The sequence below is a fragment of the Crotalus tigris genome, unplaced genomic scaffold (genome assembly GCF_016545835.1).
Source record: "Crotalus tigris isolate CLP2741 ecotype Arizona unplaced genomic scaffold, ASM1654583v1 scf7180000018867.1602434, whole genome shotgun sequence".
Lineage (NCBI taxonomy): Eukaryota > Metazoa > Chordata > Lepidosauria > Squamata > Viperidae > Crotalus > Crotalus tigris.
In genome coordinates this window covers 803,361-820,606 of record NW_024097246.1, presented here as the reverse complement: position 1 = coordinate 820,606, position 17,246 = coordinate 803,361, and the positions used below count along the sequence as shown (strand labels likewise).

The following is a 17,246-nucleotide window of genomic DNA, read 5'->3' as shown; positions in this document are numbered from 1 at the left end:
CAGCCTTAATATACCCTGATTTTTATAGGTGTCGAAGTAGTGTGCTCTCCTAGGAACAGTGAAATGGATGGAAATAAGATGGAAATACTATCAGCCAACAGTCAAGGAGGACCATCCAAAGTATGTTTGATCAGATAATAGTCTCTGTGCAAATCCTGCACAGAAATACAACTGAGACTCTGATTACTCCACCCGCTAGACCAGAGGTCCCCCAACCTTTCTCGGTTGGAGGACCAGATGGAAAGGGAGGGGGAAGCATTTTACATGCTTGCACACAAACAGGGCTGCGAGCATGCGCATGACACAAACAGGGTGGCACTAGCACCCACATGACACTCTCTAGCCCTGCCCCGTTTTTGCTGCATGGGCCCTGTTTTTGCCACGCAGTGCTCCGTTTAGGCTGCTCAGTGCCCCGTTTTCACTGTGCGACCGTGGCACTAGTGTTAGTGGGGGCAAGTGAGTGTACTAGCCAGCCTGTCCCACAGCCCGGCACGGCCTGGTAGTGGGCTGTGGCCCACAGGTTGGGGACCCCTGCACTAGACTGTTTCTCAAACCTGACCACTTTAAGATGTGTGGACTTCAATTCCCAGAATTCTCCTCATCTCTTCTTCTTAACTTTATAATAATTTAAGTGAAGGAATGGGGGTGGATAAAGCATATTGCTGTTAAGTTGAATGAAACCGATGAGTGTCAAGGTAAATATTGGTGTGCTCCTTAGCAAAGTTAAGTGTGGGAAATTTTGTGAATTAATTGGTTGCAGGCTTGAGAGGTCTGCTGTCATAAGATTTGTGGTTTGTGAGTAAATGGCCTATGCTGTTTTGCCAAGTTTCAGGTAGTGACCAGGTGCCAGAGAACACGTTCTTTTGAGGATCCGGAGATAATGAACACAACAGTAGGTAAGAAGAATTTTAAGCCTTAGTGTTTCACCGCAGCAAATAAATTAAATAGCCACACACAAAAAAACCAATATACTAAGCAAGGTTTCTATTTATTTCCTCTGGTGTTAACAGAATACAGCATTAACCAGTGTTTTTATTTTTGGTACTCACACTGTTTCTTCTTGCTGGAAGTTTCTGGTCAGGTCTAGCAGCCAGAATCTGAAGACTATTTTTAGACTATTTGGGGTGCACCCCGTCTACATTGCAAGATGTTGTCCCTTGAGCTGCTGGCAGCCCCATTTTCAAGCAGTGGAGATACTCCAAGGGCCTTAGTGCACAGCGCTGGGCACTCTGGAACCTGTGCAGAAGCTCAATCTTAGTGAGCAATTTTCAGAGGTTTATTAAAATTTAGCCTCAAAAGTTCATGGCTTTGATTCCCAGCTCAGGAGACTGCACGACCTGGCCTTGGTGAGATAACTCTGGAATGGAACCAAAAGTCTGATAAGGCAGTTCTCTGCAGCTGTGTGAAAATTCCTCTCCTCTTTTTTTCAGAAAAAGAAAAGAGCAAGAGCACAATGGGCTATAAACTTCTAGACCAGGGAGTCTTCAAACTTGGCCCTTTTATGACTTGTGGACTTCAACTCCCAGGTCAGGAATTCTGGGAGTTGAAGTCCACGAGTCATAAAAGAGCCAAGGTTGCCTACCGCTGGCCTAGACTGCCTCCATTTCCCTCATGGATTGAAAGACATTTCTACATGAATTGACCAGCTTCATCCTCGGTGATTTCCCTCATTCCTTTGTGCACATTATGTTCGATCGCTTTCCTCTCAGCTTCCGGCACTTCTGCCAAGACAGCCTTCAGCTCAGAATTGATTTTGGCCACTCTGGCATGGATGTTATTTTCAAATTCTTTCTTTTGCTTAATGACCAGGTCCTCTATGGCTTTTCGGGCATTGTCACAGCCGTCTGCTAGTTTGATCCGCTCCATCTGGAATTGGGGATCAGAAGGGTCCATGGAAATAAGCCTGCTCAGGCTGCCCACATTATCCATCAGGTATTTTGAAGACACGTCTGTGTAGGTCTCGGATATCATGTGCACCAAATGAGCTATGTTGGACGCATTGAAGGCCTGTTTATAGATCATATCTATGACAAAGTCTTGGTGGGAATAATTTGGAATTTGGGGAAGATCTTCGGCCGATTTCACAAATTCCGTCAGGCGCTTATTGAGACAGGAATCAATGAGATTCGAGATCATCTGGAAGAAACGCACCATTTTCTCCCACTGCTCCTTCACTCTTCCCATGGTGTCCAGGCCTTTGATCAGCATCTTTTGGGCTTTTTCAAAATCAATCTCCTTTATTTCACATTTCCTCATTTCACTGAGCACGTCCAGCAAATCCTTATTCTGCTCCTTTAAGTTGTCGAAGCTTTTCTGGTACTCTTCTTGACTCATCTTCAGTATTTCTTTCATTTGCTCGGTTTTCAAAAGGCTGTTTTTCATCGCTGATGACAACGATGAATCTTCTTGGACATTTTTCTGGGATTTGGCCATATTTGGTGCCATATTTGGAGAAGGCAACTTATTTTTCTTAAAGCTGAGCAAGGATGTCAGGTTGGCAGTTGGCACCGTCAAGATTTCTCTTACAGTTGAAGTGAAACCCAGAATTACACTACTCCAGCCGGTAGGAATGTTATCTACCTCTTTTCTATAATCATCAAAAGTATCAGTCACTCTGTTCTTCACTTCCATGTAGTACTCCTCTGCTTTGGCCTGGGATTTGGCCATATTTGGCGCCACGGGACAGAAAGGGGATGTGCGGTTGCAGGATTTGCTTCTGCTATCAAAAACAACAATATCAGTCGAGAGGGTATTCATTTTCTTTATCAGTTCTTTCTGGTTTATGTTCCCTGACTCTACTCTTTCAGTTAACATATTGGAAATCTCGATTATATAATTACATATTTTCATTGCCAGGTTTTTCAGGCTGCACTTTCTTTCTTTATTTATTTTCTCTAACAGTTGCTGGGATTTATTTTTGATCCATATGGTTTTGATTTCATTGTTTTTTTTATTGTAGAGGACATCCATGTTAATATTACCTTCATCATCCACCATGGTTTTAAGTCTGTCCACCAATACCACCATTTGACCTGACAGGGGACAGATGTTGTTCATGGCTATAAAGTCATCCTTACTTTCAAACTCTTCCTCACTTCTGCTCTTGATTGGAGAAAGCAATTTATTTCTGTTAGAGCTGACCAAGGATGTCAGGTTGGCAATTGGCACCGTCAAGGTTTCTCTTACAGTTGAAGTGAAATCCAGAATTACATTACTCCAGCCGGTAGGAATGCTATCTATCGCTTTTCTATAATCGTCAAACGTATCAGTCACTCTGTTCTTTACTTCCTTGTAGTATTCCTCTGCTTTGGCCTGGGCTTCTTCAGCTGCTGCTTTTCTTAGCTTCAGGTCTTCCAAGGCGTGTTTGGTTTGCGTCAATCCTTGTTCATACTGTGATTTGGAACTCATACACACTTCCAGGAGTTCCTCAGTCAGACAGATGACATCATAGAACTTATTGTCAACTGCCTTAGCCAAAGAGGAACATTCATTTGCAATTGATTTCAGGCTGGATAGCTGTCCAGGGAGCAAGGCATCTATCAAGGTAAGGTCACCCTGGAATAAGGTCTTCATGACCATCTTGATTTGCTCATAGAAAGCAGCCGGATGCCATCCATATTCTTGTGGGCTATGCTGAAGGCATGCCACCCACTGTTGCTCACCTGCATCAGGGAGGCCCGGAAAGAGTCCGGATACCTCATATATTTGTAGCCTCCCTCGGGTGGGGCAAGATTGATGGCAAAGTCTCCTTGTCCTGCAGCAATGCAAGCCAGCTCCCCTAAGAGGGCGATGGAAATGGGCCCAGGCATCAGATACTCCTCCCAATTTGCGTGGGGCTTCATCATCAGTTCTGTCTCCTTTTGGACTTCCTCTGCTTTGCTAATGTTCATCACGGCTCTCGTAGCAAGCGCACCTTTGGGCTGGACAGCCATTTCGGCCTGGATAAAACAAAAAGAAGAAGAAGAAAGGTTGAACAGTCAAAACTGTAGTCTCTGGAATACCTCGATTGGAAAAGATCCCAGTGAACTCAGGAGTTCTAGAAGACTTTGCCACATCCAGGATAATACAGTCATAATGTTTTTTTACTGGCGCTAATTTCCTTTTCAGAAATATGCATGCCAAGCACAGGAAATCAGGAGCTGAGGCGGTTGAAATGAATACAGGTTTATTGCATGTTAGCACTCTCTACAAGAATCTGAAGTGCTAACGGTTAAAGGCAGATTGGTGGTCGATAAGGGTCAACGGAATTCAAGGTGCGCTGGCCTTAGATCTCTTGTGAGCGCAAAGGGACTCGAGACTGATGATGTGCTTGACCCCTCCCTCGGGCTCAGTCTGGTCATCTCCTACAATGCAAAATTTGCCTGACTTGCTGCATTTTCATAAATTAGATTTAGAAATTCACTTCTGAACCTTTGTTTCACATGTACTTAGCTTGCTTCTATCAGAAATGTTGAATTTTAGCTCCTATAACCTCCAAAGCCAACCCAACGGCCACATTCAATGGGGATTTACAGAATTAACATCCAACATATCTGGACAGAATTTTTTAAATATTAATTTAATTAATATTAATTAAATGTTGTTTATTAAGTCTTTAAATGTTGTTTAACCAGTGCCAGCAATAAAAATGAATATATTTTTATACTTCAATCTAAATAACTGAAAACAGCTATATGATTAAAAAACCTAAACAATAAAGCTAAAAGAAAAAAAGAAAAAAACTAAAAAGAAAAAAATGCAGAACAATGTTCCAATAATATTTTCTACTTGCTTAGTATGCCAAAATCAGCGAAATCATAGTTACACAAATCATTAGAGTCAATGTTTGAACAAGAAATCAAACCAAGTTTATATGGAGTCCTGTTATCTGATCTTGCCTTTCTGGCAATACAAAATCTGTTCAAAGATTGAAAGCTGACAAATTCTGTTTAACCAAATTTTGAAGTCTCAAATACATTCATTCTTCAACTAATTACACAATCCCATTTAGTGCCACAGTAAAACCACAATACAGATAGTCCTCAACTTACCACCTACAACCATTCATTTAGTGACCATTCAAACTTACAACAGCACTGAAAAAAGTGACCCATGACCCTTTTTCACATTGAACAACCATTGCAGCATCCCCCTGGTCACGTGACCAAAATTCGGACACTTGGCAACTGGATCCTATTTGTGGCAGTTGCAGTGTCATGGGGTCAGGTCTGTTGTGGCCTCCTGATAAGCAAAATCAATGGCAAAGCTAGATTCATTTAACAACCGTGTTACTAATTTAACAACTTCGGTGATTCACGTAACTGGCAAGAAAGATCATAAAATGCTGCCAAACTCACTTAATAACTATCTTACTTAGCGATGGAAATATATTGTCGTATTTCAAGAAGTACCTGGTACCTCAAAGTATCTTCGTAGTCAAACTGAAGCTTTCCAATGTATTAACTGGAAACACGTTCACTTCTTTCAATGTAAGTTTCTCCCTCCCCAAGAGGACTTATACATTTAATAAATTGATAGTTTAGTTGAATGCATAAAGGGAGATAAATAATGAAGGACCTGTCTTGCTTCTTCCGGTCTTTCATTTCCCTCTGACTTTGATTCAAGCCAGATTCTCATCTTTCAATGTAACCTGACTTATCCATTTAATAAATAACTGAAAACTGAATGCATATTTTGTTTTGCTTATTCTGACTTCATCTTTCATTTCCCTCGGACTTTGATTCAAGCCAGATTCAAGAGATTCCTTTGACACCCCGGAATGTATTAAGAGTTAAAGTACAATTAGATTTCACCAACAGGTGGGATTTAAGGAAAAAGCCACTTTACAGCCACCTCCTTCCGTGAACTCAGGAACGGAGAAGAGAAACAAGCTTAAATTACATCCTCGCCATAATCTGCTTCCAAATACTAACGGAACATACACTTGTTTCCTCAGCCTCCTTACTCCGAGCTCTGCACGATTCTTTTCAGCTGTTGTCATCCCCCTAGTGGAGCACAGTGACACATAATTTTCAGACTTCGGCTGAATCCTGGCTTCCTGGCTCTTCCCCCATTTCATATGAGGACACCCCCAACCTCCACTGCAGAATCTGTCTCCATCCTCTCATTGGGCTTTCATTCAGTTCACTGTCCATAACCAGAAAATCAGCCTATCTCTGGCTCCCCCCCCCCATACTCTGTGTTTTCCACCCCCTGCGGGAGAAAGTTTTATGCTCCCTTAAGGACACGACCCTATGGAGGCTCACCTGTTGGTAAAAGACGCCGTGAGAACCACCATAAGAAACACCCCCTCCCCCGAGAGAGAGAGAGAGAGAGAGAGAGAGAGAGAGAGAGAGAGAGAGAGAGAGACTCACGTCGGAACTTGTTTGTCTTTGAAGTTCAGACTGGAGAGGAGCCAAAACCGGCTATATTCGCTCTGCGAGGGGTTTCGATGCTTTTGTGAAGCTCGAGCGGATGCGAGTGCTTTTTATGCAGCCTGTTTAGTTTCAGTTTCTGCTTTGCACTGATTCCTGGAAATCAGGCGTGTTCGGAAATCAGCCCAAGTTGTAAAAGGCGGCTTTTGTACCCAGGGCCTTAACTCTAAATCCTCCCCTGGATGCTTCAGGGAACTTCCAGAGGCCACCTGTGGAAACTCTGCAGCCTCTCTTAAAATGGGGCATTGCAAATCAAAACAGTTTCTGGTTTTATAAATACCCTCTGGACCTCTGAATGGGGAGTCCTTTCTTTCTTTCTTTCTTTCTTTCTTTCTTTCTTTCTTTCTTTCTTTCTTTCTTTCTTTCTTTCTTTCTTTCTTTCTTTCTTTCTTTCTTTCTTTCTTTCTTTCTTTCTTCTCTTCTCTTCTCTTCTTGATCTCTGAATGTTTCACCTCCATTTCTGGCAGGGATCAAATTAATTTCCTGCACTTTTTTCAATTCCAGTTTAGCTACACGAATGGCAATTTTTTCTCATCAAATTGGAAAGAGAGATTAGGTGGAATGCTACTAGATTCAGCCCTCTGTCCTCTACCTTTATTATTTTTTTAAAAATGACTTGGGGGGAGGGAAATGATGAATTCTGTAAGTTTGCAGATGATACACAACTGGATGGGTAAAATTCTAAAGCAGATTCCACATTCAAAACCAACCTGAAAGGGTAGGAGAAAAGGCAGAATAGCATAAAGATGTTTTAATGTTTTGAATTGTTTTAATGGTTTTTACTGTTTTAAAATGTTTTGAAGATTTTAATTGTAATATATGTTTTTAAATTGTGAGCCACCCAGAGTTGTTTACTCAGATGGGGAGAAAAAGGAAAGAAAAGAAAAGGAAGGAAAAGAAAAAGAGAGAGAGAAGGAAGGAAGGAAGGAAGGAAGAGAAAGAAAGAAAAAGAAAGGAAGGAAGGAAGGAAGGAAGGAAGGAAGGAAGGAAGGAAGGAAGGAAGATCTGTTGGAGACAAATGCAAGGTTCTTTACTAAGGAAATGATTATGACATGGCAACTGTTTTAGAAAGAAGGTTGTAATTTATTGAAGAGGAGAGCCAGACAGAAAGATGACTCTGGAAAAAAGTGACCACATGGAGCAGAATGGTGGGCTTTTATACCTTCTGGGGTCTCTTGAGGTTGTTTCCTGTTCCTGTTTGAGGCTTTGTATTTCTTGTGTCATGTACTTTGAGCTCAGTCTGAGTGTGCCCTTTTGGTATTGGTGGGTTAATCCTATTATGTCCTGTCTTAGAGTGGGGTATGTAGATTTTAGGGGTCTTTGTCTTCCTAATCTCTTCAGTTTCTAGATGGAAGGCGGCAACTTTTCTGAAAGATTATTACATTTGCGTTTCTAAAAGCTGGCTTTTGCTGAGTTCCCTGGCTGGGAGGGGGGGGGGAGAGAAGTTTCTGCCTTTTTAAAGATCTTCTCCATTATTCCTTTGGGGAAATATATTTTGCCTTTTTAATATTCCCCCAAATATTTCTTTCTCTGGATTCTTCCCACAGAGTATATACTGTATATAAATACAGGCACCCTTCGAGTTACGACCACAATTGAGCCCAAAATTTCTGTTGACAATAAGACAGTTGTTAAGTAAATTTTGCACCATTTCACTACCTTTCTTGCCAGAGTCATTAAGGGAATCACTGCAATTGTTAATTTAGTAACCCAGTTAAGTGATTCTGGCTTCCTCACATTGACTTTGCTTGTCAAAAGGTTGCAAAAGGGGATCACATGACACTGGGATTTTGCAATCATCATAAATGTGAATCATTTGCCAAGCATCCAAATATTGAACATGTAACTATGGGGTTACTGCAAGGGTTGTAAGTGTGAAAAATGATCATGCCACTTTTTTCAGTGCCGGTGTAACTTTGAACAGAAACTAAATAAAATGTTGTAAGTCAAGGATTCCCTGTAATGAGGACCATCTGGAATGAGAGTTGTAATCATGAAAAAAAAAATTAGCGTTGACTAGGGCAGTGTTTCCCAAACTTGACAATTTTAAGGCATGAGGACTTCAAGTCCCAGAATTCCACAGCCAGCGTTGCTGGCTGTGGAATTCTGGGAGTTGAAGTCCACATGGCTTAAAATTGTCAAGTTTGGGAAACACTGGACTAGGGTATATCATGTGGCTACCAAAGGCTACAAGCAAATTTTCCCAGAAGGGATGCTGACTTTATGTCAAAGTGTGGGGGAAATTTAAAAATAAAAATATATATGCTTTTAGTATTATCATGTAATCATATTTTATATTTTATAATTATCATTGTATAATCAATTGCCTGAGTAGATGCTTTGAGTATATAGGGAACATACAAGCCTCAGGTGGAGGAAGGGGGGAGAACAGGAGTTACCATGGGGCCCAGTGTGAGTCACCATCTAGGAATTGTTTTTAAGTACCTTCTGGTGCCTGGTACCCCTACTGGATCTAACAGGTGTAGAAGATGGGAGACATCTCTCCTCTAGAATGGATATGGGATAGTAGGGGAGGGAGCTTATTAGTATAATGTATTCTGTTTAGGCGCTTCTGATAGATTGTAACCTCCAAAGCCTAAGCCAATGGGGCCATGGGGGAGGGAATGGGGCGTCGTGATAGGATGTATAATAATATGTGATTTTGGAATTTGGGGTGTGGTTCAGTGCTTGGCTACATTGCATTGCCTTCCTGAATCCACTACGCTTTGCAAACCGTTATTTTTTTAGACTTTGTTGTGAAGTCTAATAAACTTCTTTTCTATTTGTAACTCAGAGTGGATTTCAGTTTGTCACTATTTTTGTGTCTAACAATTTTGGTGCCGAAACCCGGGACTCAATGGGATTTCATTGGAGGATGATGTGGAAGGCATGCCCTAAGTACCCCCTGTGGTACTTAGTATAATGTATTCTGTTTAGGCGCTTCTGATAGATTGTAACCTCCAAAGCCTACACCAGTAGAAGTAGTGTATACCTTTTTTTAATGAAAATTATCAGCACTTTTGATCAGTGACGTCATCAAAGTAAACAAACCCATGTGCTGATTACGTCAACAGGTCACAGCCCTAAAAGGAAGTGACGTGCTCAGCCCCCACCCTCCGGATGTGACGTTTTGGCCTAATCCCATCAAGATTGGCAGGCAATCCTCTGGGTACATGATTAGGTTAACCCTAGACTAATTCTATGGACGTTCAAAACCAAAAATAGCTAAGTAAAGTGAATAATTAGCAGAGGCCTGTGTTTTTGGGAAACAAGCCCTACTTTGGGGAGCTGTTAACCCTAGACTATTTCTATGGACATTCAAAACCAAAAAGAGCTAAGTGAATAATTAGCAGAGGCCTGTGTTTTTGGGAACCAAGCCCTACTTTGGGGAGCTGTTTGTGTTTTTGGGAAACAAGCCCTACTTTGGGGAGCTGTGAAATAAAAAATAAAAAAAGGCTTTTTATTAGCCTAACGATGCTTTTAATTTTTGTGGAGTTTTAAAAATCAGTGCCTCAAAAGCTGGGGGAAAAGAATCCCCTGAAAGGCAGCCAGAGCCTGCATTTAACCCCCTTTTTCTAAAAGATATTTTTTCTGAAAGGTATTTATTTCTAGGTGGCTTTAAAAGCATTTCCTCGAACGCAGGGGAAAAAACAAACAAACACAGCCCCTTTTAAAACCCACAGCTGGTTTTTACCTTTGTAAAAAAATCTAAAGACACATATTTTGCCATTTGCACCTTGAATAAAATTTATTCTGCCCCCCTCCCCACTATAGCAAAAGACAAGGAATATTAACAGGAATTAAAATGCTCACAAGAGGCAAGCAGCCAACCAGGCTCACAAGAGGCAAGCAGCAAGCAGCCATGCCTCTCTGTCTGCTAGTAAAAAAAAGTGGGGGTTAGGCCTTGTTTGGGACGTGCCTGGGCATGTCATGCTCCCCGTGATCTGGGCATGCACAATGCTCAAGGGCGTGTCATTTCAAGGGGCAGGGGAGTTTGTGTGGGCAGGCCTGAACAGCTAGCGATTTAACCCCAGCAGTCTTTTGAAGATGGCAGCCTCTGATGGAGATTTGTTTGATGTAAATTTGACCCCCAAACCACCCAAGCGTGGGCGCAGAATAAGAAAAGGACCTGAGTTATACAGTTTCATTGAAGAGAACAAACTTATAAAACCTTGTTATTGCAGATTCTGCAAAACATCAAATGGTAAGTAAATATATATATATATAAATTAAGAAAACAGTATTTTGATTGGTTGAAACAGCTAGCCTAAATCTACCTTATTTCCTGCTTTAGAAACGGCGGAGTCTCAAAATGTCAGCATGCCTCAGATTCTGAAAGCGTGTATTATTAAAATATTACACCACTGTTTAATGGGGTGTCTACAATCAGATGAAGACCACGTGGATGGTACCAGTGAAACAGAACATATTAAAAGCTTATGCTTTAGACTTTCTATGCCTCATGTTCTCTGGATCATCATCAGTATTTCTGACAAAATGAATAACTTATATTTCACCCAGGGTTCCCTTGATGAGGTCAAGACATTCATACAGCGCATCGAAAAGAGCCGTAAACCACTGTCATTAATGTCAAAGATTGAATCTGAATTGCCATTGTCTCTGAAGAGGCTCATATGCCAAAATGTAACAGAAATTAATTACAAGAATCTCTTAATGCTATGAAATTTATAATAAAATGGGCTTTACAAATCACATGAAATATGTATTATGTTTTTCTTTTGCTGACCCCTGTTTAACTTTGGCAGATGTTAAACACAATTTAATCAAAACTCAAGGGGTATTATTCAATTCGGTTTCCCTGATGAGGCGGGGGTGGTCAGATTTGCAAAAGTTGTGAAAAACACACCTCCTCTGATGTGATTAAGTTGTGACATCACCAGTGTATACAAAAGCAGGGTCCATACTGGTCTAGTCACATTTGCTGGTTTCTGGCATATCTGTACCTCTGGAGCCATTTGATCTGCTAAGAAGACCCTTTTCAGAATGGAAGCCACTATTGTAAGTAGTTTTATGGCTAATTTTTGAAACACTTAGATGCAAAATGGAGTTTTAAAATATTCTTGTCTGCTTGCTTGTTTGACTGATTGATTGTTTTATTTCACTAGAATGAATTGACAGACTCAGAATGCTTGAGGGCTTATGAAGGTATTTGTCTTTCATACTTTCACACATTTAGATTCTGGTAAACATTTCTGCAACAAATCTGACCATAGGATTTCTCTTTTCCTTCACAATGGGAGGATGACCAGTTATTCACTGATGTTGCTATTACTGTAGAGAACCAATTGACAGACTCAGAATGTTTGAGGGCGTATGAAGGTATTTGTCTTTCATATTTTCATAACATTTTAGATTCTGGTAAACATTTCTGCAACAATTCTGAACATTGGGGGCTTTTTTTCCTTCAGAATGGGTGGATGACCAGCCATATGTAGACCTTACATTACCCCAGGAGCCCCAAGAGGCCCAGCCATGCACAAGCTACACAACACGAATGCTGTTAGGAGGTATAATATCTAGCATTTTATCCAACTACAAAATCATTAGTATTATTTTTTTAGAAACTAAAGGGAGGGGAGCGTTATTACATTATTAGGAATGTTGGTGATAGCCTTTTGTTTGTTTGTTTAACCAGAGCCGGCCTGCAAAAAAGCAAAAATGCATGTAGGTGGACTTCCCGCATCCCCAGCAGACAGTCATAAATGTGATTCCACGCCAGCATCTCAACCAGAAGGGGAGATATGTCATTCTACACCACAGCTACAAGCCCCTAACTCTGCAAACTCTCAGAATATGAACAATGTTTATTTGGATATGGTACAGGAATGGGAGAAGCCTATCAGGAATTTCAGGGCTGTGGAATATTATCAACGCTATAGATTTATTAATCTTGACCAAATCCGGTCTTTTGTAGATGCTATAGAGGCTGTTCATAATGTGATACAGCCTCTTTTGAATAAGGTTGCTAGGGACATAGGTCCAAATGATTTTGTTCAACTCCGGCTGGATGCAGAGGGGTTAAATCATCCTCTCTTTTCTCTCAGGAGGAATATCAATGATTTAAATGCTGAGGATTTTCTGACCGGTATTGAAAATCTGCTGCAAAGTAAGGCCGAGATACTGTGTGGGGGGGGGTGATTTGCAATTAGTGGTTACTGTCGTGAAGAACAAGGAAGGGGGAGGTCTTAGGAAGTTAAGCACTGTGCTGCTCACCAGAGTGCTGGAGAAAAAAAGACAGCACCTAGTAGATTTCAATGTGGGAGGTGAATTTCTATGTTTTGCTAGCTGTTTGCTCTGGCTGATTGGCGGGGATGTTAGAAATCAAGAAATTATTACCAGGGCCAGGGAACTTCACAATAGACTGGGTGTTTCCACAGAAAACAGAATTGACTTTTCTCAGATACACCTCTTTGAAGAAGCTTTAAGGGTCACTATAAAGATCTTGTTTTATATGCAGGACGGTTGGCGGTTTTTTGTCACAGGTAGCCCCCAGCAAGAAAAAATAGTGTTTATATTGTTACACGACAAGCATTATTATGGCATCAAAAATATCAAGGGCTTCCTGGGTGAACGCTATTTCTGTAAATTCTGCCACACACCCTACCACCACAAATTTAGTCATGGCTGTCAATATATCTGCAGAGCCTGTCTCAACCAAGAATGCCAGCAGGTGGTGGAGGAGAAGGTGCGCTGCTGTAGGTGCAAAGAGTTTTGCCGGTCTAAGGTGTGTCTTGAAAGACACACACAGCTTGCTATGGAGGGAAAAGTTGACTGTAAGAATAAAGAATATTGTGAAACGTGTGGGGCTTACGTCTTTAGCCCCCACAAAAAGTGCAAGGAAACCAAGTGTGGACAGTGCTCTGAGAAGGTTGAAAGCTTGGAAGGGCATTTATGCTTTCTAAATTCATTGGACCGGCCGCAAATTGGCAAAAGATACATCATTTATGATTTTGAATGCTGTCAAGAGACAGGCATCCATATACCTAATTATGCCTGTGCCAGGGATATGTTGAATGATGAGGATGATAAAGATGTTGTGAGGTGGGATTGTTATGGTGTTAGATGCCTGGAGCAGTTTGTAAAGAATTTTATAAATCATAAGTTTAAAGGATGTACTTTTATCGCTCACAACTCCAAAGGTTATGACGGGTACCTAGTACTGAAGCAGTTGATCCGTGAAAAGGTTAAGGTTCGGCTTATAAGTCAGGGGGGGAAACTGTTGTGTATCACCCTGCCAGATTATAAGATCCGGTTTATTGATAGCCTCTCATTTTTGCCCCTTAAATTAAGCAAATTACCCAAAGCTATGGGGTTTCAAGGCAGCAAAGGATATTTTCCCCACTTGTTCAATACAATGGCCAATCAAGACTACGTGGGGCCACTCCCTGAAATCAAGTATTACAGCCCTGAAACCATGATGCCCGGGGAGAGAGAAGAATTCATGAAATGGCACTCTGCTAATACAGGTACTGTGTTTAAACTAAAGAAGGCTCTGGCTTACTATTGCAGACAAGATGTAGATATATTAAGAGAGGCCTGTATTCGATTTAGGGAACAGGTGATGGAAATGACTGAGCGAGAGTGTTTCAGGGGGGTCGGGGGGGATATTGTTGAGGAGATAGCAATTCGAGGCATTGACCCCTTCCAACATATCACACTGGCATCTGTCTGTATGGCCCAGTATCGGTTCATGTATTTGAAGAGCTATACCATTGCATTAGCTCCTTTGGACAATTATCACAAGACACAGAAAAGGTATTCAGCTCCAGAGATTCAATGGTTGTTGCATATAGAGCACACTGAGAATCTCAATATCCAGCATGCTCTGAAGGGGGGTGAAAAGCAAGTAGGCAAATATTTTTTGGATGGTTTTGCTGTCATAAATGGAACTCCCACAGCTTTTGAATTTCACGGTGTTTTTTTCATGGGTGCCCTGTCTGCTACTCTGAAAAAGACTTCAACAAATTACTTGATTCAACATATGGAGGCCTGCACAACCGTACTAAGATTAAAGAAGAGTACCTCAGGGGCCAGGGGTATGCTGTGCGCTGCATCTGGGAACATGAATGGAGGGCCATGGTGGAGGATGACACCTCTTTGAAGCAGTTTCTAGTTGAGAATAAGCTCCCAACTCCTTTGAATCCTCGAGATGCTTTTTTTGGTGGTAGAACAAATGCTACATGCCTGTACTACAAACCAAAACCCGGTGAACAAATCTTATACTATGATTTCACCAGTTTGTACCCGTTTGTGAATAAGACCAAGGAGTACCCAATTGGCCATCCGCAAATCATCTACCAAAACTTTGGGGACATAAAGCAATATTTTGGGTTGGCCAAAGTCAAAGTGTACCCACCAAGGAATCTCTATTTCCCAATCCTACCCCACAAATCAGGGGGAAAATTAATGTTTAGTTTGTGTGCAACCTGCACAGAAAAACTGCAAACCACCCCCTGTAAACACAGTGATGAGGAAAGAGCTCTGACTGGGACATGGTGTACCATTGAATTGAATGTAGCTTTAGAAAAAGGTTACAGAATTGTTGAAATCTATGAGATCTGGCATTTTGAAAGAACATCAAATGAGCTATTTTCAGGTTATATGAACACGCATCTCAGACAGAAACAGGAGGCCAGTGGTTACCCTGACTGGTGCAAAACAGAACAGGATGAAGAGCAATATATTCAGGATTATGAAAAGATGGAAGGTGTCCGCTTACGACGTGACCACATTGAAGTAAATCCTGCTAAAAGACAGATTGCCAAGCTGTTTTTAAATTCGCTGTGGGGCAAGTTTGGTCAGAGCACCAATCACCTGACCACATCCGTGGTGACAAACCCTGAGGATTTATTCAAATACCTTTTTGTGCCCTATTATGATGTTTCCTCATGTGAGTTTGTGGATACAGAGACAGCCGTTGTGACATGGAAAACAGCCAAGAACCACCCCACCAAATCGACATGCACTAATGTATTTATCGCCAGCTTTACTACTGCTTATGCCCGGCTGGAATTATACAGACTACTGGATGGGCTGGGCGATAGGTGCCTGTACCATGACACCGATTCAGTCATTTTTGTAAGTAGAGAGGGGGCGTGGACACCTCCTTTGGGTGATTATTTAGGACAGCTGACAAGTGAGATTCCACCAAACACTACGATAACAGAGTTTGTTGCGGCTGGTCCCAAAACGTATGCTTATGCTTTGTCCAACGGGGAAACGGTGCTAAAAGTGAAGGGGATCACGCTAAACTGTGGTAATAGCAACAAGGTTAATTTTGACAGCTTGAAAGATTTGGTAGATGATTATTGTGTGTCTGGTGCAGAGAGAAAAAAGGAGATTGGGGTAGAGCAGTTGGGGATTGTTAGGGTTAAGAAAAATTGGACCCTAGAAACGCGGGTCTTCCGAAAAACTCTAAAAGTAGTGTATAATAAAAGGTTATTAAAGAGTGAGGATTACTGTACGCTGCCTTACGGTTATTAAGGATGGCGGAAAACATTGCACAATTTGTACACCCTTTCTCCTGTATTATAAGCGGCCCGTCCAATTCTGGCAAATCTTTTTTTATCAAACAAATGTTAGAACATGGTGATGTTGTGTTGTCTCAAATGCCTCAAAATATTGTATGGTTTTATAGTTGTTGGCAACCTCTGTACAAAGAACTGCTTAATAAAATTCCTTATATTAAGTTTATGGAGGGGCTTCCGTCTTCTTTTGAAGATGATGATTTGTTTCCGCCAAAACAAATCACTCTAGCTGTGATAGATGATCTCATGGCATCGGCCGGTGACAGCGATCAAATAGAGAAGGCTTTTACACAGTACGTCCATCACAGAAACCTTAGCATTATTCTCATACTACAAAACCTGTTCTTTCAAGGTAAGAAAATGAGAACAATAGCTCTGAATTCCAAATATTTGGTTTTGTTCAGCAGCCCCCGTGATCAGATGCAAATTGTCACACTGGCCAGACAAATGTATCCCACTAACACAAAGTATTTTTTAGAAGTATTCCAAGATGCCACTCGCAAACCACATGGGTACCTTTTGGTAGATTTGGCAGCCACCACTCCAGAATCCTACAGGTTGAGAACAGGCCTCTTCCCGCCTGATTGGCCTACTGTTTACACAATGAAAAAGAAGTGTAAAAAGCAGTAGCTCAGTTACCCTAGCGCTAGTTCATTTAAGATGTCAGAGAGGGTACGTAGAAATTGGGGGCTTTTAAAAATCTTAGTAAAGGCTGGACCAAGACAGAGAAAAGCCATCTTATGCAATGCTAACAATGACCTGGTGGGGGCAATAGCAGAAATAGCTCTGAACACCCTAAAAGGAAACCTTCCTCTGAAACCTTCACAATTCCGGTCTCTAAAGAGAAAGAAAGGGGTCATTAAAAAGTTGAGTGATAGAAAGGTCTCACTCAAAAAGAAGAAGAAGATCATACTTCAGTCGGGCGGTTTTATCGGGCCCTTACTAGGGATAGCTATTCCGCTATTGACTAGCCTGTTAGCTGGATAAACCATGGATCATGCTGAAAAAATGTACCTGGTGTCGCGTCATCAGATGGAGCAACTACAGGGTAGGCCCCCTACTATGGGGGCTATAGCCACTAACCGGTTGGATGATGAGATGCGTACCATTCTTCAGAGAGCTGATTTGTCTGAGGATGACAAGATTAAGCTCTACAATTCTACACTGCAGAGGTATCTAAGACTGACCAGGCAAAATGAATCTGAAAAGGACAGACTGAATCTCATTTATCCACCGGAAGAGCCTCGACCACTTCCAACTTTACCAGAACAGTCGCCACAGCCAT

At 41.5% G+C, this 17,246-nt stretch overlaps 1 protein-coding gene across 2 annotated transcripts in view; it reads right to left on the bottom strand.

Moving 5' to 3' along the window:
- Nucleotides 1-969: 969 nt before the first annotated feature.
- LOC120314232 overlaps nt 970-17,246 on the bottom strand; it is a 65,448-nt gene continuing 49,171 nt past the window's right edge. Inside the window, exons 1-2 of one of the 2 annotated variants that reach the window (XM_039357101.1) lie at nt 6,354-6,923; nt 970-3,938 (exon numbers count right to left, since the gene is read on the bottom strand). In XM_039357101.1, the coding sequence (XP_039213035.1) occupies nt 1,630-3,579 (1,950 nt within the window). In that variant the 5' untranslated portion in view covers nt 3,580-3,938; nt 6,354-6,923 and the 3' untranslated portion in view covers nt 970-1,629. Of the gene's footprint in view, nt 3,939-6,353; nt 6,924-17,246 lie in introns of those variants that run through there. The other variant, XR_005558376.1, reaches the window with a different exon arrangement.